At 39.1% G+C, this 24,471-nt stretch overlaps 1 protein-coding gene across 1 annotated transcript; it reads right to left on the minus strand.

Annotated features, from left to right (window-relative positions):
- Positions 1 to 3,492: 3,492 nt before the first annotated feature.
- LOC138901239 (uncharacterized) lies at positions 3,493 to 21,451 on the minus strand. The gene is made up of 9 exons (XM_070188985.1): positions 21,193 to 21,451; positions 20,605 to 20,723; positions 19,688 to 20,147; positions 19,123 to 19,546; positions 18,694 to 19,062; positions 18,112 to 18,278; positions 17,267 to 17,472; positions 4,558 to 4,662; positions 3,493 to 3,837 (listed from the first exon to the last, which is right to left on the minus strand). Exons 1-9 carry the CDS (start codon positions 21,449 to 21,451, stop codon positions 3,493 to 3,495), a joined length of 2,454 nt encoding a protein of 817 aa, XP_070045086.1.
- Positions 21,452 to 24,471: the final 3,020 nt, after the last annotated feature.

Consider the following 24,471-nt stretch of genomic DNA (forward strand, 5'->3'; position numbering starts at 1 on the left):
ACTTGATGCTTTGACATTAAATGTGAAAATGCATGATTATAATTATGCACCTGGTTCTGAACTTATATGTTTATCGTATAGAATCTTTTAAATTGCTATCTACGTTAAACCCTAGATGTAAATTATATGATACATCTGATCAGACTATATTAGTGAAAACGAATTTTGCAAAGTCTAAGGTCACCACGAGGAGACCTATTAAGTGGGAAGAAATTAATTTTCCAACCACATGGACTTTAGATTCGGTTATATCCCCCAGTCAGATAACTAATGCTGTCAGTAATACTGAGTATTCTCATATTACTCAAAATCCGGATGGTAGGATTTGCATTCAGTTTGATGATAATAGTTCCACTTATAGTAGACAGTCATTTTCTAATAATAGACTTTTGCCTGCTACTAGTTCTAATTATTACAGACATTCTTTTACTAGTCGTAGACTGTTGCCTGATATTCAACACATTTCTCCTGTTGAACCAGTCTATGGACCAGCTAGAAATTGTGCTGCATCTTTACACACAATTTCTACTAAAGTAGGTGATAAACCTGTTGAAAGGGTTAAGATTAACCCTAAGACAAATATTGTTCAGGATAATGATTATATTTCTGACAAGGATATTCCTTCTGCGTCCGTGATGGATTTTGACTCAAATGATGTTTAAATGATTCCACACCAAATTGATTTTAGTCCAGGGTCACAAGCTAGAGGTTATATTCAAAAAGAATTTTTCAGTGATAAATGGAACCGGTTTAAAACTTGGTTTTTTGATACTTATAGTAAAGAGGATTTAAACAATATTTCTCAAGAATTTTATGAAACTTGTGCTTTACATAATCAAATTATGTATTTTGTTCCTTGGTTTATAACCACATATTTACCACTTTTTATAAAAGTTTTGGAAAGATCTTATAAAGACGGGAGTGGCAATATTACTAAAGCCATTTACCCTCCTCAAGCACCTTTTGTTTTACCTAATAATACAGGTATTACTTTTAGTGCATTTCAAAGATTTATTGATGAAGATGTTGCTGCAGTCAGCATCGCATAAATTAATAAATTAATTTCTCAAAATAATTATTTGAGCTTATATGTTAAAGTTTTGGGAGAACAGATCAGTTTTCTTGATAAAAAACTTGATGATTTAACAGTTTTGATAAAGGATATGAGTACTAGCAAGAATATAACTGATATTGCCTCTACTTCAGGAAGCAAATCAGGATCTCAAATCGTTCATACTCATATTCAAAGACCCCTTGAGATTCAGGATTTTAAATTTAAATCTTTTGAAGATTTAGAAGAACTTCTTAATAAAAAGTTATCCGGTTTGAATATCAAACCTATTGATTTATCAAAAGATTTTGCTGATAAAATGGATGCTACTTTTGATTATAAAAATGATGTTTTGTTAGAGTTTAATAAACTCAGAAGTTATCCCAAAAAGAATAGTAAGTTTGCTGATAGCAGATATGCTGATAAACCCAGAATGCAAACTTATTATTACAATCGTCCTACTCCTCAAGATGTTTTAATAGAGGAACGTGATTGGAATCAGACTAATACGTCTTACAGTGGTTCCGAAATTTATGAATGGAATCTTGATGGTTTGACTGATTGGCAGTTAACTATTCTTGTACATAGAATGCTAATGTATGCAACTATCTGTAAAAGTGTGAAAAATACAGATAGAAATATTTACAGAATGATTGTTGCAGGTTTTACTGGCCAACTTCGTGGCTGGTGGGATAACTATTTGACTGTCGAAGAAAGGGCATTAGTTATTAAAGCTAAAGCCATTGATGAAGGAGTTGATAACTTAGGCATGGCACTAGTGGCAAATAGAGAAGATGCTGTTTATACCCTTATTCTTACTATTCTAGAACATTTTAATGGTAGATTTACCAATCAGAATGAGACTGTCTGTACTCTCCTTAATGGCCTTAGATGTAAGACCTTAGGTGAGTTTAGATGGTATAAAGACACTTTTATGAGTAGAGTGATGGAACTACCAGAAAATAAGTTAGAACATTGGAAAGCTAAGTTTATAGATGGCCTTCCCTCTTTATTTGCTGAAAGAGTTAGAAAGATTTTAAGAGGTAGCTATGGTGAAATTTCGTACGTTGATTATACCTATGGTAAGCTGATAGGAATTTGCACACAGGAAGGATTAAACATGTGCAATGAGTTAAGATTATCTGGACAGCTTAAGATGGATAAGCTTAAAGAAAAATCCCAGTTAGGAGATTTTTGTACTCAGTTCGGTTTACCCGAGACTTCTACTCATAAGAAGAAGAAACATAAGTATCATAGATACCCAACTAAGATAGTCCTTATAGGAGAAAGAGATTTAGATATAAATCCAAAGTGGATCGAGAAGCTAAGAAAGCCCATCGTAAGGCTACTAGATTTACCAAAAATAGGTCTAAGCAAGATCTTGCTGACATTAAGTGTTATAAGTGTGGTAAATTTGGCCATATAGCCCCGAATTGTAAGTTTCAAAAGCTGAAAACCTTAGGACTAGACGATGAGTTACGTGATAAGGTTTATGGTTTGTTATACACTTCTAGATCAGAATCTGATTATTATTCTGAGTCAGAATCAGAAGCTGAAATAGATTTACTTGATTTATCTGATAGTGATAAAAATGTTGGTAATACTTGTACAACTTGAAAAGGTGATACATGTACTTGTGATGATGATGAATTTTATAAATTGCAATCACAATTTCAAGATTTGAACATGAAAACTATTACATCTGATAATGTAATAGAACTTTTAAAAGAAGTTACTGATGAAAAACTTCGTGAAAACATTATTAATTTGGCTGTTAGTTCAAGTTCTAGTTCAAATTCTAGTTTTGCAAAACCTTTTGAAAAAGAATTTGAATATTCTCCGCCTTATTCTTTACTAGAGGTTAATAACCATCTTTTAAATAAAAATGCAACTCCAGCAAGAGATTCTTCTTTCAATGATTTAAAGGTTGAAATTGAAAACTTGAAACGAGAGATCAAATCTCTTAAACAAAATCAAATGATTTGTGATCATAGGATTACTCAGATTGAGAAAATCAATTCTCCAGCTGAGAAATCTAATGATAAAAACAAAGGTATTTCTGAAAATAATATTGAAGAAAAACCTATTAGTTTTGATCCTAAACATGATATGTTTTTAGGAATGATGCAAATTATTACTGCTCATAAATGGTATATCAAATGTACTATTCTCATTGATAATAGTTTTTCTATTACAAACATTGCCATGATTGATAGTGGAGCAGATGTTAGCTGCATTCAAGAAGGTTTAATACCTACGAAATATTTTCAAAAAACTACTCATATGGTTAGATCTGCATCCGGACATGCTTTAGATATAAAGTATAAATTACCTAATACGGGTATTTGTCAAAATAAAGTATGTATTCCTCACTTCTTTTTCTTGGTTAAAAACTAGTTATACCCTCCTATTATACTTGGAACACCGTTTATTAATGCCATTTATCCTTTTACTACCATAGACTCGAAATCTTCATCATATAGTATTTTTTCTGATTCAAATGGCTGAGAATCTTTAGCGATATCATCATTACTGGTTTCACTCTGCATAGAAGTGTCTGATTTCTCATATTGATTAATGGAACGAAGTAAATTTCTTTTGACTTCTTCCAAGTAGTTGTTAATCATTCCTGCTTTATCTCTTTCCTGAAAGGAAATCTTTCTGGCAATATGTCGTACTGAGCTGTCATCAATTACCTCTTTCTGAGGTTTGCTGGAATATTCTTGGATTTTTGTTTTGATTGAATCCAAGAGTTCTTGACCATATAATGCCTTTGTTTTGGGATCCTTTTTCATTAATTTATCCCAAAAATTATTGTAAAAGGTCCTGTATAAGCATGGGACTTGTTCTTCAGTAAATCCAACTTCTGGAGTCCATTTATGAATCCAGGGAATAGAGAATTCCAGAAAGAAATAAATCTCGTTAATTTTTTCTATGTAACAGATATGATCTGTGTGATATAAATCGTTTATAAAAGGGGAAATTTTTATCCATTCTTTTTATAACATGAGAAATAGATCAGGTAAAATTTTTACTGTCGGATCGTGGTATGACCACCAGTTTAGAAACCAATTAGGAATAGTCTCTGCAAATATCTTTGCACATACTTTAATAAACCAAGTATGTTTGTGTCGATCATTATTGTAGTATAACACTTTATCAAATGCCTGGATATAATCCCAATAGGTAAAACTCATTCGAGATTTGTTAAGGCTTATCTGCCTTTCTTTCATTGTGGATATACCCCAGTCTTCAACAGATATAATCTGTTTAATTATAATCTTCGAGAAGTTATAAACGTTCTCGTCTGTGCTATAACTTGAAAAGTGCTGGAACTCTGCACTGCCAGTACTGGTGAGTATTGTTTCATAATAAGAGCGGGTTTTGTATGACTCACCCGGATAATATAATCCACTTATTAAATACCTTTGGAATATCTTCTATGGCTCTTCTTTTCTCTGAATATCAGAATTTTCTAAAAGAAATATCATTTCTTTTTTAGAGACTTTCTCATATGACTTGATATCATCATTGTCATCTTTTGTAATAGAAGCAAAAGTATCACTTTGCTTAGCAGAAGTATCTTTCTGATTTTTAGCAGTCAAATATGCCTGCAAATGTGCATATAACGGATTATCTTCTGGAATATCTTCCAGATGGACAGATGGTCCGATCGATGATTCTTCTCTGAGAGATATCCTCTCATTGGTTAAACTCTTTCTTCCCATTTATATAACTGGGGAGTTTGATGTGGATCCGTATGACGATCCTGAAGGTGATGATCTTCCTCTGGACTGTGGGGATGATCTTCCCCAACCTCTACCTCTTCCCCTACCCCAGGGGGGTACCATCCTGTAAATATTCACGAGATAAGAAATCTGGCAGAGAATTATCAATTCCCTTTTTGTATTGTATTTCAAAAACAAAAGGGGCTAATTGAGCCTATCATCTTACAAATATCATTTTTGAGGCATCATGTTTAAAGTCTTTGTTAAACATATATTTAACAGATTGTGCGTCAGTTTTTATCAAAAACTTTTGATTGTATAAATCGTCTTGAAATTTTAAAACACATTTTACTATGGTTAACATTTCATGTGCCACAGTAGCGTAGTTTCTCTGGGCTTCAGAACATTTCCCAGAGTAGAATCTAATCAAATATTCATGCTTATTATTGGGATTTATTTGTTTTAAAATCCCTCTGTAACCAATATTTGCCACGACCCAAAACTAACCCCCCCTGTCGTGATAGCGCCTATCGTGGAACTAGGCAAGCAGACTCATTTCCAAAACAAAACGATATTTTCATTTCAAAGATAATTTCAAGGTTATTTAACATAAAAACCTCCATTTAAAGAGTTTAAAACAAGAAAAACAGAAGTGCGGAAAAGAAAAGCCTGACATCGGGGTGTCACTAGTCATGAGCATCTACTATAATCTGTCTAACAATATCAAGGCTAACTCAGCCTGGAAAAATAGCTAAATACTACTAGAGGAAGATAAGAGGGAGAAGAGCAGGGGCTGCGATCGCCAAACAACTACCTTGCTATCCCCAAGAAAATCTACAACCAGAACACTCAATAACCGCTACCGTGTCCAGCCACACCTGGATCTGCACACAAGGTGCAGGGAGTAACGTGAGTACGCCAACTCAGTAAGTAACAACAATAAATAAAGACTGAGCAGTAGTGACGAGCAATAAAGCATATAACGTTCATATCAGGAAATCTCAGTAAAATACCACATGCTCTTAAAAATCAGGATTTGAATCAAGCATCTTGTTTAAACCCAATTCCAATAAAAATCATTTTTAAAGACATTTTTATTTTCCAATAGTTTTTTTTTCAACCAAAGGCTCAATGCAAAGGCGAGCAAAAATGATCAAATCACTCTTGCCTCCCAGCCACTCGGGCAGACCTCACAGTCACTCGTGCCACTCGGGCATACCTCACAATCACTCTTGCCACTCGGGCATACCTCACAATCACTCTTGCCACTCGGGCATACCTCACAATCACTCTTGCCTCCCAGTCACTCAGCACTCAGCACTCGGCACTCGGCACTCACACTCAGTAGGTACCTGCGCTCACTGGGGTGTGTACAGACTCCGGAGGGGATCCTTCATCCTAAGCGCTATAATCTACATGGACAACTCACGTGCGATAATAATAAAGTATGTTGCAGGCGAGCAGCCCCGATCCATACTCATCCTCACAAATCAGGCCCTCGGCCTCACTCAGTCACAAGTATGCTACAGGCGGGCAGCCCCGATCCACACTCATCCTCACAAATCAGGCCCTCGGCCACACTCAGTCATAAATTTTTCAAGCCTCTCGGGCATTTCAGTAAAACAGGGCATTCGGCCCAAAACATTTATATGCATCAAAATAGAGTCATAAAAACTGAGTTATGCGGTAAACAAGCATAAACATGACTGAGCATAGATTTTTAATCGAAAACAATGAGATGATGGTAAGAAACAGCCCCTAAGGGTCCATACAGCATTGGCGCAAGGCCCAAACATAGAATTCAGCCCAATTTACAGAAATTCTTTCTAAAACATATAAGTATCAAATGGTTTTAACAAAGTATGCAACTTTAGAGTTGCCACGGGACGGACCAAGTCACAAATCCCCAACAGTGCATGCCCTTCACCTAGCATGTGCGTCACTTCAAATTAATAGAATGATAAAAAATCCGGGGTTTCATACCCCCAGGACGAGATTTACAATCGTTACTTACCTCAAACCAGTCAAATCTCTACCTCGCAATGCTCTTGCCTCTGGATTCGGACTCCAAATGCTCCAAATCTATTCACAATCAGTATAATACCATCAATATACGCTAATGGAATGAATTCCATAAGAAAAGCTTCAAAATTTGACCAAAACCCGAAATTGGCTCAAATTTGCCTGTGGGGCCCACGTCTCGGAACCCGACAAAAGTTACAAAATTCGAAAGCCCATTCAACCACGAGTCTACCCATACCAATTTTACCAAAATCCGACCTCAACTCGACCCTCAAATTTATAAATCTTATTTCTAAATTTCTAAGTTCCAATCTCCGATTTACAACTCAAAATCATGTAATCTAGCCGGATTATTCGATGATAATTCAATATTATGGAGTAGAAATGATAACAAGGGACTTACCTCAAGTTTTGCCTTGAAAATATACCAAAATCCGGCTCTCCTCAAGGTCCAATTTGCCAAAAATGGCAAATGGGACGAAGTCCCTGTTTTTATAATTCTACCCAGACATCCTCGGTCTTCGATCGAGGCCCTCGATCCTGGGCCTCGATCTTGATTCTCAGTCCTAGGCCTTCGATCATGCCTTCGATCCTGGCCTTCGACCGTGACCCTCGACCCTGGGCTCGATCATATCTTCGATCGTGGCCCTCGATTCTGGGCTCGATCATATCTTCGATCGTGGCCCTCGATTCTGGGCTCGATCATGTCTTCGATCGTGGCCCTCGATTTCGGGCTCGATCGCTGAGAGATTGCTGGGCTCGATCGCGCGGCTCGATTTCTGGGCAGAAGCAATTTCCAACAGAAGGAAATTGCAGCAGCTGTTCTAGTTCAATTTTTGATCCGTTAACTATCCGAAACTCACCCGAGGCCCTCAGGACCTCAACCAAATATACCAACAAGTCCTAAAACATCATACGAACTTAGTCGAATCCTCAAATCACCTCAAACAACGCAAAAACCATGAATTACACCCCAATTCAAGCCTAATGTACTTTGAAATTTCTAATTTCTACAAACAACTCCGGAACCTACCAAATCACGTCCGATTGACCTCAAATTTTGCACACAAGTCCTAAATGACATAACAGAGGTATTCCAATTTTCAGAATCGGATTCCGACCCCGATATCAAAAAGTCAACCCCCGGTCAAACTTCTCAAAAATAAAACTTTCGGCATTTCAAGCCTAATTCCTCTACGGACTCCTAAATAATATTCCGGATACGCTCCTAAGCCCAAAATCACCATACGGAGCTATTTGAATCATCAAAATTCAAATCCGAGGTCGTTTACATATAAGTCCATATCCGATCCACTTTTCTAACTTAAAATTTTCAATTATGAGACTAAGTGTCTCATTTCACCCCGAGTTCCTTCCGGACTATAACCAACTAACCGGATATAACATAATATAGCTGAATAACACAAAAAGAAGTAGGAATGGGGAAAACATGGTTATAACTCTCGAAATGACCGACCGGGTCGTTACATCCTCCCCCTCTTAAATATCCGTTCGTCCTCGAACGGGTCTAGAAATATACCTGGAGTCTCGAATAGGCGTGGATATATGTTCCGTATATCCCGCTCGGTCTCCCAAGTGGCCTCCTCCACAGGCTGACCTCTCCATTGCACCTTCACTGAAGCTATATCCTTTGACCTCAACCTTCGAACCTGCCGATCCAAAATAGCCACCGGCTCCACTTCATAAGTCATATCACCCTCTAACTGAACCGTGCTGAAATCCAAAACATGGGACGGATCTCCAATATACTTCCGTAGCATGGAAACATGAAACACTGGATGCACACTCGACAAGCTGGGTGGCAAGGCAAGCTTATAAGCCACCTCTCTTATTCTCTGAAGCACTTCAAAAGGCCCAAAGAATCGGGGGCTCAACTTGCCCCTCTTCCCAAACCTCATAACACCCTTCATGGGTGATACCTTCAGCAAAACCTTCTCCCCAACCATAAAAGACATATCACGGACCTTCCTATCCGCGTAGCTCTTCTTCCTAGACTGCGCCGTGCGAAGCCGCTCCTGAATCAATTTTACCTTATCTAATGTGTCCTGGACCAAGTCCGTACCTAAGAGCCTAGCCTCACCCGGCTCAAACCATCCAACCGGAGATCTACACCTCCTCCCATACAAAGCCTCGTACGGAGCCATCTGAATACTCGACTAATAACTGTTATTATATGCAAACTCTGCGAGTGGCAGAAACTGGTCCCATAAACCCCCAAAGTCAATGACACAAGAACGCAATATGTCCTCCAATATCTGAATAGTGCGCTCGGACTGCCCGTCCGTCTGAGGGTGAAAACTGTGCTTAACTCAACCTGAGTACCCAACTCTCGCTGCACGGCCCTCCAAAACTGTGATGTGAACTGAGTACCCCTATCTGAAATGATGGAAACTGGGACACCATGCAGGCGAACGATCTCTCGAATGTAAATTTCAGCCAACCGCTCTGAAGAGTAAGTAGTACCAATTGGAATGAAGTGCGCGGACTTGGTCAGCCGATCCACAATAACCCAAATAGCGTCGAACTTCCTCGAAGTCCGTGGGAGCCCAACTACAAAGTCCATAGTGATCCGCTCCCACTTCCACTCTGGGATTCTCTAACCTCTGAAGCAAGCCACCTGGTCTCTGATGCTCATACTTAACCTGCTGACAGTTTAGACACCGAGCCACAAACCCAACTATATCCTTCTTCATCCGCCTCCACCAATAGTGCTGCCTCAAATCCTGGTACATCTTCGCGGCACCCGGATGGATGGAATACCGCGAGCTATGGGCCTCCTCAAGAATCAGCTCTCGAAGCCCATCTATATTAGGCACACATATCCGGCCCTGCATTCTCAGCACCCTGTCATCACCAATAGTCGCATCCTTAGCATCACCTCTCCGAACCCTGTCCTGAAGAACGAGCAAGTGAGGGTCATCATACTGATGCTCCCTGATACAGTCATAAAGAGAAGACCTGGAGACCACATAAGCCAATACCCGACTAGGCTCCGAAATATCCAATCTGACAAACTGGTCTGCCAAGGTCTGAACATCTAATGCCAAATGTCTCTCTACTGCTGGAAGATAGGCTAAACTCCCCAAACTCTCTGCCCGGCGACTCAAAGCATCGGTCACCACATTGGCCTTCCCCAGATGGTACAAGATAGTGATATCATAGTCCTTAAGAAGATCCAACCATCTCCGCTGACGCAAATTAAGATCCTTCTGCTTTAACAGATACTACAGACTCCGATGATCAGTATAAATCTCACAATAAACCCCATACAAATAATGACGCCAAATCTTCAAGGCGTGAACAATGGCTGCTAACTCAAGATCATGGATAGGATAGTTCTTCTCATGGGTCTTCAACTGGCGCGAGGCATAGGCAATCACCCTACCCTCCTACATCAAAAAACAACCAATGCCTATCCTCGAGGCATCACAATACACAATGTAAGAACCTGAAGCTGATGGCAAAACTAACACTGGAGCTGTGGTCAAAGCAGTCTTGAGCTTCTGAAAGCTCTCCTCACATTCATCCGACCACCTGAATGGAGCACCCTTTTGGGTCAATTTGGTCAAGGGCGATGCAATAGATAAAAATCCTTCCACAAAGCGACGGTAGTAACCCGCCAAACCAAGAAAGCTCCTAATCTCCGTGGCTGAGGACGGTCTGGGCCAACTCTGCACCGCCTCTATCTTCTTCGGATCCACCTGAATACCCTCACTGGACACCACGTGCCCCAAGAATGCTACTGAACTGAGCCAAAACTCATATTTAGAGAACTTTGCATAAAGCTTCTCCTCCTTCAATCTCTGCAATACAACCCTCAAATGCTGAGAGTGCTCTTCCTGGCTACGAGAGTACAGCAGGATGTCGTCAATGAATACAATGACGAATAAGTCCAAATAGGGATGGAATACACTGTTCATCAGATGCATGAACGCTGCTGGGGCATTGGTCAGCCCAAAAAACATCACCATAAACTCATAATGGCCATATCAGGTTCTGAAAGCTGTCTTGAGAATATTTGAATCCCGAATCTTCAGCTGGTGATAACCGGACCTCAAATCAATCTTGGAGAACACCCTCGCCCCCTGAAGCTGGTCGAATAAATCATCAATACCTAGCAAAGGATATTTGTTCTTGACTGTGACCTTGTTCAACTGCCTGTAATCAATACACATTCTCATGGAACCATCCTTTTTTTTCACAAATAGAACCGGTGCACCCCAAGGTAACACACTAGGCCGAATAAACCCCTTATCAAGGAGTTCCTAAAGTTGTTCTTTCAATTCCTTCAGCTCCGCCGGTGCCATACAATATGGTGGAACAGAAATGGGCTGAGTGCCCGGCACCAAATCAATACCAAAGTCAATATCCCTGTCAGGCGGCATACCCGATAGGTCTGCAGGAAACACATCCGGAAAATCACGTACCACCGGAACAGAATAAATGACAGGAGTCTCTGCACTAACATCCCTCACAAAAGCCAAATAAGATAGGCAACCCTTCTCAACCATGCGCTGAGCCTTCAAATATGAAATCACCCTACTTGGTACATAATCTATAGAACCGCTCCAGCCAACCCTCGAAATTCCCGGCATAGCCAACGTCATCGTTTTAGCGTGACAATCTAGAACAGCATGACATGGAGATAACCAATCCATACCCAATATCACATCAAATCCAACCATACTGAGCAACAATAGATCTACTCGGGTTTCCAGACCCCCAATAGTCACCACACATGATCGATATACGCAGTCCACAATAATAGTATCGCCCACAGGAGTAGATACATGTACATATAAAACTAAGGACTCACGGGGAATATCCAGAAAATGGGTGAAATACGAGGAAACATATGAATACGTGGAACCAGGGTCAAATAATACTGAGGCATCTCTGTGGCAAACTGGGACAATACCTGTAATCACAGCATCTGAAGCAATAGCATCTGGTCTGGCAGGGAGAGCATAGAAACGGGCCTGACCACCTCCTGATTTGCCTCCCCCTCTAGGGCGACCCCTAGCTGACTGACCTCCACCCCGAGCTGACTGGGCGGATGGTGAGGTAGCTGGGGCTGTAGTCGGAGGCTGACTCATCTGCTGAGATAGACCTCCATGACGACGAGGACACTTCCTCCACATATGCCCAAGCTCCCCACACTTAAAACAACTCCCTGGTGCTGGCGGCGGAAACTGAAGGGAACCCCTAGCACCGGGATGACTGGTAGAAGAACCAGGCATGGAAGAGCCCTGAACAGGTGGAGCACGGGACGAACTCTGAACTGGAAGGGAACTAAGTGATGAGTGGCCCTGATGAGAACTGTGAGAACCATGGCCAGATGATGCACCTCGATAAAATGGCCGAGCCGACTGAGCCTGTCTGAAATGACGACCTCTACCGTGCTGGAACTGAACCCCAAAAGGAGCACCGCTGAATCCACCCTGACCACGAGGCCTCTTGGCCTCCCACTCAACCCTCTCCTGACCGCGAACCATCTCAATCTGCCGAGAAATGTCGACAACCTTATCAAAGGTAGCACCCGAAACTCGCTCTCTGGTCATGAGCAACTGTAGCTGATAAGCGAGGCCATCAATAAACCTCATGATCCTCTATCTGTCCGTGGGAACTAACCAGATAGCATGACGGGCCAACTCGGAGAACCGCATCTCATACTGCATCACAGACATATCACCCTGGCGTAGCCGTTCACACTGTCTACGCAGCTCCTCTCTGCGGGATCGAGGCACGAACTTCTCCAAAAAGACCACGAAGAACTGTTGCCAAGTAAGGGGAGCTGCGCCAACAGGCCTACACCTCTCGTAAGTCTCCCACCATCTGAGTGCAGCCCCAGAAAACTGAAAGGTAGTGAACGAAACCCCACAAGTCTCCAAAATACCAGCGGTACGGAGTATCCTCTGACACCAGTCTAAAAAGTCCTGAGCATCCTCTCTCTCTGTGCCACTGAAAGGTGGTGGCTGAAGTCTCCCAAACCTCTTCAACCTACGCTGATCATCCTCGGGCATAGCAGGAATCACATAGTCCTGAGCAACAGCAACCGGATGGGCTGGTGGTACCTCTGGTGTCTGAAGTCCCTGAATAACCTACTCGGGTGTGCGAGCGACAGGAGTCTGAGTGCCTTCCCTGGCTTGAGAAGTGGTTGCGACTGTCAAAATAGAGACCGCCTGAGCAAGGCCAGTACACGCTGTGAGAATCTGAGCTAGGGCTTCTTGAAGGCCTGGAATCACAATAGGCACATGTGGTGCCTGAGCTAGTGCATCAACAACTGGAACTTGGTCCTGATCTGGGACAACCGGTGGATCTGTAGGTACTGCCCCAACTATTGTACGGGATGTACCTCTGCCCCTACCATGGCCTCTACCGCGGCCTCGGCCCCTCGCGGCCCTGGCTGGTGGTACTGGTAGCTGGCCCTCCTGACCGGTAGCACCAGTCCTCACCATCTGTGAGAGAATGAAACAACAGATGTTAGTTACTAGAATCAACAGATTCGCACGACAAGAATTCAAGAATGTGGAATTTTCTAAAGGTTCTGCAGCCTCCTGAAGATAAGCACAGACGTCTCTGTACCGATCCGCAAGACTCTACTAAACCCGCTCATGACTCGTGAGACCTATGTAACCTAGGCTCTGATACCAATCTGTCACGACCTAAAACTAACCCCTAACCCCCTGTCGTGATGGCGCCTATCGTGGAACTAGGCAAGCCGACTCATTTCCAAAACAAAACGATATTTTCATTTCAAAGATAATTTCAAGGTTATTTAACATAAAAACCTCCATTTAAAGAGTTTAAAATAAGAAAAACAGAAGTGCGGAAAAGAAAAGCCCGACATCGGGGTGTCACTAGTCATGAGCATCTACTATAATCTGTCTAACAATATCAAGGCTAACTCAGCCTGGAAAAATAGCTAAATACTACTAGAGGAAGATAAGAGGGAGAAGAGCAGGGGCTGCGATCGCCAAACAGCTACCTTGCTATCCCCAAGAAAATCTGCAACCAGAACACTCAATAACCGCTACCGTGTCCAGCCACACTTGGATCTGCACACAAGGTGCAGAGAGTAACGTGAGTACACCAACTCAGTAAGTAACAACAATAAATAAAGACTGAGCAGTAGTGACGAGCAATAAAGCATATAACGTTCATATCAGGAAATCTTAGTAAAATACACATGCTCTTAAAAATCAGGATTTGAATCAAACATCTCGTTTAAACCCAGTTCCAATAAAAATCATTTTTAAAGACATTTTTATTTTCCAATAGTTTTTTTTTCAACCAAAGGCTTAATGCAAAGGCGAGCAAAAATGATGAAATCATGAACAGCCACTCGGGCAGACCTCACAGTCACTCGTGCCACTCGGGCATACCTCACAATCACTCTTTCCACTCGGGCATACCTCACAATCACTCTTGCCACTTGGGCATACTTCACAATCACTCTTGCCTCCCAGTCACTCAGCACTAGGCACTCGCAGTCAATAGGTACCTGCGCTCACTGGGAGTGTGTACAGACTCCGGAGGGGATCCTTCATCCCAAGCGCTATAATCTGCACGGACAACTCACGTGCGATAATAATAAAGTATGTTGCAGGCGGGTAGCCCCGATCCACACTCATCCTCACAAATCAGGCACTCGGCCTCACTCAGTCACAAGTATGCTGCAGGCGGGCAGCCTCCATCCACACTCATCCTCACAAATCAGGCCCTCGGCCACACTCAGTCATAAATTGTTTAAGCCACTCGGGCATTTTCAGTAAAACAGGGCATTCGGCCCAAATCATTTATATGCATCAAAATAGAGTCATAAAAACTGAGTTATGCGGTAAACAAGCATAAACATGACTGAGCATAGATTTTCAATCGAAAACAATGAGAGGATGGTAAGAAACAGCCCCTAAGGGTCCATACAGCATTGGCGCAAGGCCCAAACATGGCATTCAGCCCAATTTACAGAAATTCTTTCTAAAACATATAAGTATCAAATGGTTTCAACAAAGTATGCAACTTTACAGTTGTCACGGGACGGACCAAGTCACAAATCCCTAACAGTTCACGCCCACACGCCCGTCACCTAGCATGTGCGTCACTTCAAAATAATAGAATGATACAAAATCTGGGGTTTCATACCCTCAGGAATAGATTTACAATCGTTACTTACCTCAAACCAGCCAAATCTCTACCTCGCAATGCTCTTGCCTCTGGATTCGGCCTCCAAATGCTCCAAATCTATTCACAATCAGTATAATACCATCAATATACGCTAATGGAATGAATTCCACAAGAAAAGCTTCAAAATTAGACCAAAACCCGAAATTGGCTCAAATTTGCCTGTGGGGCCCACATCTCGAAACCCGACAAAAGTTACAAAATCCGAAAGCCCATTCAACCACGAGTCTACCCATGCCAATTTTACCAAAATCCGACCTCAACTCGACCCTCAAATGTATAAATCTTATTTCCAAATTTCTAAGTTCCAATCTCCGATTTACACCTTAAAATCATGTAATCTAGCCGGATTATTCGATGATAATTCAATATTATGGAGTAGAAATGATAACAAGGGACTTATCTCAAGTTTTTCCTTGAAAATATACCAAAATCCGGCTCTCATCAAGCTCCAATTTGCCAAAAATAGCGAATGGGACGAAGTCCCTGTTTTTATAATTCTGCCCAGACATCCTCGGTCTTCGATCGAGGTCCTCGATCCTGGCCCTCGATCCTGGGCCTCGATCTTGATTCTCGGTCCTAGGCCTTCGATCATGCCTTCGATCCTGGCCTTCGACCGTGACCCTCGACCCTGGGCTCGATCATATCTTCGATTGTGGCCCTCGATTCTAGGCTCGATCATATCTTCGATCGTGGCCCTCGATTCTGGGCTCGATCATGCCTTCGATCGTGGCCCTCAATTTCGGGCTCGATCGCTGAGAGATTGCTGGGCTCGATCGCGCGGCTCGATTTCTGGGCAGAAGCAATTTCCAACAGAAGGAAATTGCAGCAGCTGTTCTAGTTCAATTTTTGATCTGTTAACCATCCGAAACTCACCCGAGGCCCTCAGGACCTCAACCAAATATACCAACAAGTCCTAAAACATCATACGAACTTAGTCGAATCCTCAAATCACCTCAAACAACGCAAAAACCATGAATTACACCCCAATTCAAGCCTAATGAACTTTGAAATTTCTAATTTCTACAAACAACTCCGGAACCTATCAAATCACGTCCGATTGACCTCAAATTTTGCACACAAGTCCTAAATGACATAATAGAGGTATTCCAATTTTCAGAATCGGATTCCGACCCCGATATCAAAAAGTCAACCCCCAGTCAAACTTCTCAAAAATAAAACTTTCGGCATTTCAAGCCTAATTCCTCCACGGACTCCCAAATAATATTCCGGACACGCTCCTAAGCCCAAAATCACCATACGGAGCTATTTGAATCATCAAAATTCAAATCCGAGGTCGTTTACATATAGGTCCATATCCGGTCCACTTTTCTAACTTAAAATTTTCAATTATGAGACTAAGTGTCTCATTTCACCCCGAGTTCCTTCTGGACTCTAACCAACTAACCCGATATAACATAATATAGCTGAATAACACAAAAAGAAGTAGGAATGGGGAAAACATGGTTATAACTCTCGAAACGACCGGCCGGGTCGTTACAATATTAGACGCATCAGTCTCGATAATCTTTTGCCATGCAGGATTAGCAAGGGTTAAGCAAGGTAAAGATTTAACACGTTGCTTAATATTTTTAACCAAAGTAGTATGACTATCAGTCCAAGGGTTTTTATAATTCATTTTTAGCCTATCATAAAAGAGGGCTAAATCACGCGACAAATCTTTATAAAAAGGCGAAATATAACTTAAACTTCCCAAAAATCTTTGTAACTAAGTTCTATTAGTAATAACATCGAAAAATTTTGAAGCAAAATCAATCGATCTTTGAATAGGAGTAAACTTTCCTTGACAAATATAATGTCCTAAATATCGAATGTTAGTTTGGAATGAACTCATTTTTTGTTTTGAGATAACCAAACCATTTTGTATAACAATTCTTTTAAAAATATCTAAAAGCTTAATATGCATTTCAAGTGTTTTGGAAAATACCAAAATGTCATCGATATAAACAATGATAAAGTTTAGATAGGGGTTGAAAATATCATTCATAATATTTTGGAATTCAGAAGTGGCATTCTTCAAACCAAACGGCATAACATTCCATTCATATTGCCCAAATGGAACATTAAAAGCAGTTCTATAAGTATGTTCTTTAAATATTTGAATTTGCCAATATCCAGATTTTAAATCAAATTTTGAAAATATATTGGCATCATATAATCTTGACAATAAATCTCTTTTATTGGGAATAGGATACCTAACCCACTTCAAATATTTATTCAAGGGTTTATAATTAATAACCAATCTAGGAATACCACGTTCTTTTTTAGCTGCGTTATTAACATAAAAAGTTGTGCAAGACCAAGGAGATTTTGAGGGTTTTATCAAACCCTTTTGTAACAAGCTATCAATCTCTTTTTTGCAGAATTCCACCAATTCCGCGTTCATCTGACAAAGTCGAGATTTAGTAGGAATATCATCCTCAGAGAAATTATCTTCATATGGAAGAGCGACAATATGCTTTTTTCGATTCCAAAAAGCACTAGGATGCTCAGCACAAATACCAATAGCAATCTGTTCGGAAATCAATTTGATCTTTTCCTGTACTTTAGTAGAATTTAAAGTATCAAATATATCCATACTAAATAATTCTAATTGCAAAGAATAAATATGTTTCTGCTTCATATCAATTAAAGCATTAATATCTCTGGTTACTGGATCTGTAACAAAAGTATAACTTATCTCTTTATCCTTATAGGTAGCAGTAAATCCTTTCGAGTCTATGCTAGTAAAAGGATAAATGGCGTTAATAAACGGTGTTCCAAGTACAATAGGAGGGTATAACTAGTTTTTAACCAAGAAAAAGAAGTGAGGAATACAGACTTTATTTTGACAAATACCCGTATTAGGTAATTTATACTTTATATCTAAAGCATGTCCGGATGCAGACCTAATCATATGAGTAGTTTTTTGAAAATATTTCGTAGGTATTAAACCTTCTTGAATGCAGCTAACATATGCTCCACTATCAATCATGGCAATGTTTGTAATAGAAAAACTATTATCAATGAGAATAGTACATTTGATATACCATTTATGAGCAGTAATAATTTGCATCATTCCTAAAAACATATCATGTTTAGGATCAAAACTAATAGGTTTTTCTTCAATATTATTTTCAGAAATACCTTTATTTTTATCATTAGATTTCTCAGCTAGAGAATTGATTTTCTCAATCTGAGTAATCCTATGATCACAAATCATTTGATTTTTTTTAAGAGATTTGATCTCTCGTTTCAAGTTTTCAATTTCAACCTTTAAATCATTGAAAGAAGAATCTCTTGCTGGAGTTGCATTTTTATTTAAAAGACGGTTATTAACCTCTAGTAAAGAATAAGACGGATAATATTCAAATTCTTTTTCAAAAGGTTTTGCAAAACTAGAATTTGAACTAGAACTTGAACTAGCAGCCAAATTAATAATTTTTTCACGAAGTTTTTCATCAATAACTTCTTTTAAAAGTTCTATTACATTATCATATGTAATAGTTTTTATGTTCAAATCTTGAAATTGTGATTAAAATTTATAAAATTCATCATCATCACAAGTACATGTATCACCTTTGCAAGTTGTACAAGTATTACCAATATTTTTATCACTATCAGATTAAATCAAGTAAATCTATTTCAGCTTCTAATTCTGACTCAGAATAATAATCAGATTCTGATCCAGAAGTGTATAACAAACCATAAACCTTATCACGTAACTCATCGTCTAGTCCTAAGGTTTTCAGCTTTTGAAGCTTACAATTCGGGGCTATATGGCCTAATTTACCACACTTATAACACTTAATGTCAGCAAGATCTCGCTTAGACCTATTTTTGGTAAATCTAGTAGCCTTACGATGGGCTTTCTTAGCTTCTCGTTCCTCTTTGGATCTATATCTAGATCTCTTTCTCCTATAAGGACTATCTTGGTTGGGGTATCTATGATACTTATGTTTCTTCTTCTTATGAGTAAAAGTCTCGGGTAAACCGAACTGAGTACAAAAATCTCCTAACTGGGATTTTTCTTTAAGCTTATCCATCTTAAGCTGTCTAGATAATCTTAACTCATTGCACATGTTTAATCCTTCCTGTGTGCAAATTCCTATCAGCTTACCATAGGTATAATCAACGTACGGAATTTCACCATAGCTACCTCTTAAAATCTTTCTAACTCTTTCAGCAAATAAAGAGGGAAGGCCATCTATAAACTTAGCTTTCCAATGTTCTAACTTATTTTCTGGTAGTTTCATCACTCTACTCATAAAAGTGTCTTTATACCATCTAAACTCACCTAAGGTCTTACATCTAAGGCCATTAAGGAGAGTACGGACAATCTCATTCTGATTGGTAAATCTACCATTAAAATGTTCTAGAATAGTAAGAATAAGGGTATAAACAGCATCTTCTCTATTTGCCACTAGTGCCATGCCTAAGTTATCAACTCCTTCATCAATGGCTTTAGCTTTAATAACTAATGCCCTTTCTTCGACAGTCAAATAGTTATCCCACCAGCCACGAAGTTGGCCAGTAAAACCTGCAACAATCATTCTGTAAATATTTCTATCTGTATTTTTCACACTTTTACAGATAGTTGCATACATTAGCATTCTATGTACAAGAATAGTTAACTGCCAATCAGTCAAACCATCAAGATTCCATTCATAAATTTCGGAACCACTGTAAGACGTATTAGTCTGATTCCAATCACGTTCCTCTATTAAAACATCTTGAGGAGTAGGACGATTGTAATAATAAGTTTGCATTCTGGGTTTATCAGCATATCTGCTATCAGCAAACTTACTATTCTTTTTGGGATAACTTCTGAGTTTATTGAACTCTAACAAAACATCATTTTTATAATCAAAAGTAGCATCTATTTTATCAGCAAAATCTTTTGATAAATCAATAGGTTTGATATTTAAACCGGATAACTTTTTATCAAGAAGTTCTTCTAAGTCACCAAAAGATTTAAATTTAAAATCCTGAATCTCAGGGGGTCTTTGAATATGAGTATGAACGATTTGAGATCCTGATTTGCTTCCTGAAGTAGAGGTAATATCAGTTATATTCTTGCTAGTACTCATATCCTTTATCAAAACTGTTAAATCATCAAGTTTTTTATCAAGAAAACTGATCTGTTCTCCCAAAACTTTAACATATAAGCTCAAATAATTATTTTGAGAAATTAATTTATTAATTTCTGCTATGCTGACTGCAGCAACATCTTCATCAATAAATCTTTGAAATGCAGTAAAAGTAATACCTGTATTATTAGGTAAAACAAAAGGTGCTTGAGGAGGGTAAATGGCTTTAGTAATATTGCCACTCCCGTCTTTATAAGATCTTTCCAAAACTTTTATAAAAAGTGGTAAATATGTGGTTATAAACCAAGGAACAAAATACATAATTTGATTATGTAAAGCACAAGTTTCATAAAATTCTTGAGAAATATTGTTTAAATCCTCTTTACTATAAGTATCAAAAAACCAAGTTTTAAACCGGTTCCATTTTATCATTGAAAAATTCTTTTTGAATATAACCTCTAGCTTGTGACCCTGGACTAAAATCAATTTGGTGTGGAATCATTTAAACATCATTTGAGTCAAAATCCATCTCGGACGCAGAAGGAATATCCTTGTCAGAAATATAATCATTATCCTGAACAATATTTGTCTTAGGGTTAATCTTAACCCTTTCAACAGGTTTATCACCTACTTTAGTAGAAATTGTGTGTAAAGATGCAGCACAATTTCTAGCTGGTCCATAGACTGGTTCAACAGGAGAAATGTGTTGAATATCAGGCAACAGTCTACGACTAGTAAAAGAATGTCTGTAATAATTAGAACTAGTAGTAGGCAAAAGTCTATTATTAGAAAATGACTGTCTACTATAAGTGGAACTATTATCATCAAACTGAATGCAAATCCTACCATCCGGATTTTGAGTAATATGAGAATACTCAGTATTACTGACAGCATTAGTTATCTGACTGGGGGATATAACCGAATCTAAAGTCCATGTGGTTGGAAAATTAATTTCTTCCCACTTAATAGGTCTCCTCGTGGTGACCTTAGACTTTGCAAAATTCGTTTCCACTAATATAGTCTGATCAGATGTATCATATAATTTACATCTAGGGTTTAACGTAGATAGCAATTTAAAAGATTCTATACGATAAACATATAAGTTCAGAACCAGGTGCATAATTATAACCATGCATTTTCACATTTAATGTCAAAGCATCAAGTATATTAACATCAGATAGAGATAATTGTAGATTGGGTTGAGTATTGAAATATACCGGGCCATAGGCAACAGTAGATTCAATAGAACCCATCAGAGACTGTCTAAAATTCAGATTTCTGGCATCTCTGAGAGCAGCCAAAAACGTCTCTGGTAACCCTTTAAGGGTTAAAAGCTTAAAAGCAATTTGAACCATACCAATATGCAGATAATTATATTGGTTTTTATAAACATCTATATCATGCTTGTTTAACAAACAAATAGTCTGTTCAGACGAATTTAAAGCTAAAGATTACTCGGTTGTTTTAACAAGTTGTTTAGAAAAAAGTTTATCAAACCATCCATAATCATAGATTGTTCTACTAGGGACTTTAGGTATCATCCATTTGTTTAACAAATCAAGGTTTTGAGGTATATCTACCTTTTCCAACCTAGTATTTTTCATACTAGTTTCTCCTAAATCCATATTTCAGAAACATATCTATGTCGAATATTTCATATCTATCTTATATAAAAGTTTTCCCTTTAATAAACAATTTATATCACACAGATCATATCTGTTACCCAGAAAAAATTGACCAGATTTATTTCCTTCTGGAATTCTCTATTCCCTGGATTCATAAATGGACTCCAGAAGTTGGATTTACTGAAGAACAACTCCCATGCTTATACAGGACCTTTTACAATAATTTTTGGGATAAATTAATGAAAAAGGATCCCAAAACAAAGACATTAGATGGTCAAGAACTCTTGGATTCAATCAAAACAAAAATCCAAGAATATTCCAGTAAACCTCAGAAAGAGGTAATTGATGACAGCTCAGTACGGCATATTGCCAGAAAGATTTCCTTTCAGGAAGGAGATAAAGCAGAAATGATTAACAACTACTTGGAAGAAGTCAAAATAAATTTACTTCGTTCCATTAATCAATATGAGAAATCAGACACTTCTATGTAGAGTGAAACCAGTAATGATGATATCGTTGAAGATTCTCAGCCATTTGAATCAGAAAAAATACTATCTGATGAAGATTTGCAGAGAGCGGAAGAATTCCTCCACAAAATGAAAGAAACAGACAAGAGACCAGCACCGTGAAACAACTGGACCCCACGAGCACAGTGAAGCTGCCGGACCCACAGCACAATGAAGCCGCCGGACCCCACTCAAACAGTAGATACACTGTTCATCAATAGTAGAAATACTGTTTTGTATAGTAAAAATACTGTAACAGTGACCCACGTGTCATGCCCCGAACCTAGGAGCGAGACCAGCACCGGTGCCTCACCTAACCTGGCGTACCAAATTGCGACTAAGGGACTCTGAACATATAATGTCATACTTTGGCCATGGGGCCACCTTGCAAGACAATTTGTGAAGCAAAATATAAAACTGAATGGAAACTAGCGCTAACTAAACATCAATATAAAGCTAGGCCGTCATAGCTACTACAGCTGACAAACCACCAAATTATACATACCAGGCCTACAAACCCAACATACTGCACTAACCAACAGGATATGTCTACAATCCTCTACTGATAGATATATTTTGATCGGAATAGGGCCCCAACCTACCCATAATATATATATAAATACATATATAAGATGTACACGAAAACCTAGACCCGATAACTCCGAAGGATATGGAGCTTACCGATCAGGCTAAACTCTGGAAACACCTACTGTAGAGGTCTACCCGTCTGTCTGTCTGAACCTGCACGCATGAAATGCAGCGCCCCCAGAAAAGGGACGTCAGTATGAAATAATGTACCGAGTATGTAAGGCAATAAAATAACTGAAATCTGAAACTGAACTGATAATATGATAACTGAAATTAACTGGGAGTCAAAGATGATCTGGAGATATACTTACCTACTGATACTAACTCAACTCTCTCAATATAGTAAGTAAAATAAATGTTCGACCCTATAGGGCTCAGAACGTGTAACTACTCCGCCGTAATATGCTCGCTCATAGGCGCTCGGCCATACTAGGCTCTGTATCTTGGCCATTCTGGGCTCGCTCATAGGCGCTCGGCCACAGTAGGCTTGGTATATAACTTACCATCTGATCAGAGGTTACCCAATAGGGGCCTTCCCACCGATTATAGCTCGATGGTGGTAAAAATAGTGTAATACTGTATATATATAGACCCTCTGCTCTCTTGACTGAATAAAGACAAAAGTAAACTGAATATGAAGTCTTGATAAGGAATAATATTGTAACTTATGAGACTAGAATAATGTGAATAAATTCATGAATATGAACTTCTCTTTATGCCTTATTATTAACACATGTAGCTATGAGATCATGCCAAAATGAAAGAAGGGCTTAGCCTTAACATACCTTATCACAATCTTTCCAATCACCAAGTTGAACTCACCTCTTCGCACCTTAATCTACAAGAATGATAATAATACTATCGTTAAGTTACGAAAGGTACAACTATCGCACAACGAACGACAAGCTTATTTTGTATTAAAACGGGCAGCATCTCCCCTATAATCCTTACTTCCTCCAAATTCAAGATAATACCAACAATACAAGAACATAACAATAACAACATATATACATCATTTTCCAGTCGTATATACGCCATCAAATACTACAAAACAGCCCAACACACCCCAATCTCTTCATACACAAAACGACCACCGTAGTAGTGTCAAACGACCCGGAAATGTTATGACGAATGACCAGCCCAACATCCTGCATTTATGTGGTGTTTCTCCACACCCTTCCTCCTCCAAAACTCCACAAAATAGTAGTAAAACACGCAGCCCAACAGCAACACAAAACAGTCCACAAAACTAGTCTGCTACAAGTGAATAACTCGAACTCACGGCTTTCGATCACCGTTCCGTGAGTTCTTACAAGTATAGAACGACTTACCATGAATTTACAGAAGAAAAACTGGATGAAAGAGAGAAATAAACTCACCTTATTTGTTGGATAACTCAGCTCCTATCTTGGTTCTTCAAACTCTAGGTTTTACCTCCAATTAGAACTTGAAAGGGAGAGAAAATCAATTAGGGTTTGTGGGAAATTTTTGGGAGGAGTTTTGCAGAGCTTATGTCTGGTTATTATGCTCTATTTTAAGTCTAATATATGAAGAAAATAGGCCTTTAAAAGGCCTCTTTTGATGACCCGAAATGGCCCATTTTTGGGCTCTCATTTAAGCAAGTAGGTGACACACCTACTTGTCACCTAGCAGCTT

This window comes from Nicotiana tomentosiformis, chromosome 11 (genome assembly GCF_000390325.3).
Source record: "Nicotiana tomentosiformis chromosome 11, ASM39032v3, whole genome shotgun sequence".
NCBI classification, from domain to species: Eukaryota; Viridiplantae; Streptophyta; class Magnoliopsida; order Solanales; family Solanaceae; genus Nicotiana; species Nicotiana tomentosiformis.

What these genes read in the sequence shown, in the direction of transcription:
- LOC138901239 (XM_070188985.1), bottom strand. Translation starts at nt 21,451, where the DNA reads ATGGTTCAAATTGCTTTTAAGCTTTTAACCCTTAAAGGGTTACCAGAG. An exon ending in AGAAAAACCTATTAGTTTTG is followed by an intron (nt 17,473 to 18,111) that starts ATCCTAAACATG and finishes ATATTGTCGCTC; the next exon opens with TTCCATATGAAGATAATTTC. An exon ending in ATATCAAGTCATATGAGAAA is followed by an intron (nt 3,838 to 4,557) that starts GTCTCTAAAAAA and finishes TTAATGAAAAAG; the next exon opens with GATCCCAAAACAAAGGCATT.